Here is a 1,240-nt window from a genome sequence, read left to right as displayed (position 1 = left end):
GAGTGATCGTCTTCCTTTCTTAATCCCTTTAAGGTCTTAAACCCTCTGCTGAGCTCCTCTCAGCACGCGCCTCGGCTGAGCACCAAACCAGCCGCGGACGCGCCGCTGGCTCCTCAAACCCCTTCGGCAACATCCCCCCCCGGGATTTGGGCCCCCACGACCGGCTCCTGTGGCTCTGCTCACACACGGGAGCTCCCGGCACCAGCAAAGGGCTCCCGCCCGGCGTGGAGCCGCCTGTGGGCAAGGCCGGCCAGAACCACTCACGTTTTTGAGGAAGTGGCGAGCCACGATTTCGTTGTTCAGCTCCCACTTGACGTTGTTTTTCATGCCCACCTCGAGGCGGCAGCTCTTGAGGAACTTGATGGTCTGTAAAGGCAGGGAGGAAGGTGTCGGGGAGAGCGCTGCGCTCCCGACGCTCCGTGTGGGAAGTCAGCCTGGTCCCGAGGGATTTGGGCAGCAAGCAGGGGGGTGCTGGGGGTACGGGACCTCAACCCAGCACCGGGAAGCACACAGGTGTAGGCAGCTGCTGAGGCTTTGCGCTTTCCAGGATTCACGGATTTCCCTGGAACAACTCTGGACTCGCCGGCGCTCCTCCGCTCACCTTCTCCCCGCTCTGGGTTTGGAGCACCTCCAGCTTCCCTTCTTGGCGCAGCTGTGAGGAAAAGAGGATGGAGGAGAAGAAATGAAAGGCACGCTTGGCAACGCCACATGCCGGGCAGCCTGCCTGCACGCTGCTGGGGGAACGGCGGCTCAGCAGAGGCCCGGAGGGCTCTCCTGTTGTCGCAAACCCTTCGGCGCTCCGCAAAGGAATTTATTAATGAGCGGGGCTCATTGTGGGACCGTATTTCTAAGGTGATCAGCAGATCTCACCCCACAAAACCACAAACTCATGGGTGGAGGGAGACAGGGACGATCCCAAAGAGCAACCGACCCTTTTAAACTGAAATCTCCACTCCTCCTTTAAGATCTCCTGATTTCAAAGTGTGGTCAGGCCAAAAACGCCCCAGCCGGGCTCAGAGAATCCCTGTCATGCCAATTCACCTTCTTCTCCTCCTCAAACATCTTTTTGTTCTCCGGCGACGCATAGACAGCCAGCCCCTGGGGCAGGAGCTTGTTACGACCCACGGATTTCTTCACGCTGACCACGTCTCCCCGGCTCCCCAGATCTGCAAGGAGAGGGGCGAGAGGAGTGGTGGCGTTAGCGAGGCGCGTGCTGGAGAAGTGCCAGTCCCGCAATCCC

General features: G+C 59.9%; 1 protein-coding gene across 1 annotated transcript; it reads right to left on the bottom strand.

Annotated features, from left to right (window-relative positions):
- Window positions 1-264: 264 nt before the first annotated feature.
- Window positions 265-1,166, bottom strand: MRPL9 (mitochondrial ribosomal protein L9; the record flags this gene model as incomplete). The annotated part of the gene is made up of 3 exons (XM_009574898.1): window positions 265-366; window positions 602-652; window positions 1,042-1,166. Coding segments are annotated over 3 exons (278 nt in total), but the record flags the coding sequence as incomplete, so codon positions are not given.
- Window positions 1,167-1,240: the final 74 nt, after the last annotated feature.

Source organism: Fulmarus glacialis, unplaced genomic scaffold (genome assembly GCF_000690835.1).
Source record: "Fulmarus glacialis isolate BGI_N327 unplaced genomic scaffold, ASM69083v1 scaffold19480, whole genome shotgun sequence".
Taxonomy (NCBI): Eukaryota; Metazoa; Chordata; class Aves; order Procellariiformes; family Procellariidae; genus Fulmarus; species Fulmarus glacialis.
Note: the sequence above shows the minus strand (reverse complement) of the source record. Positions and strands in the feature narration are given on the sequence as shown.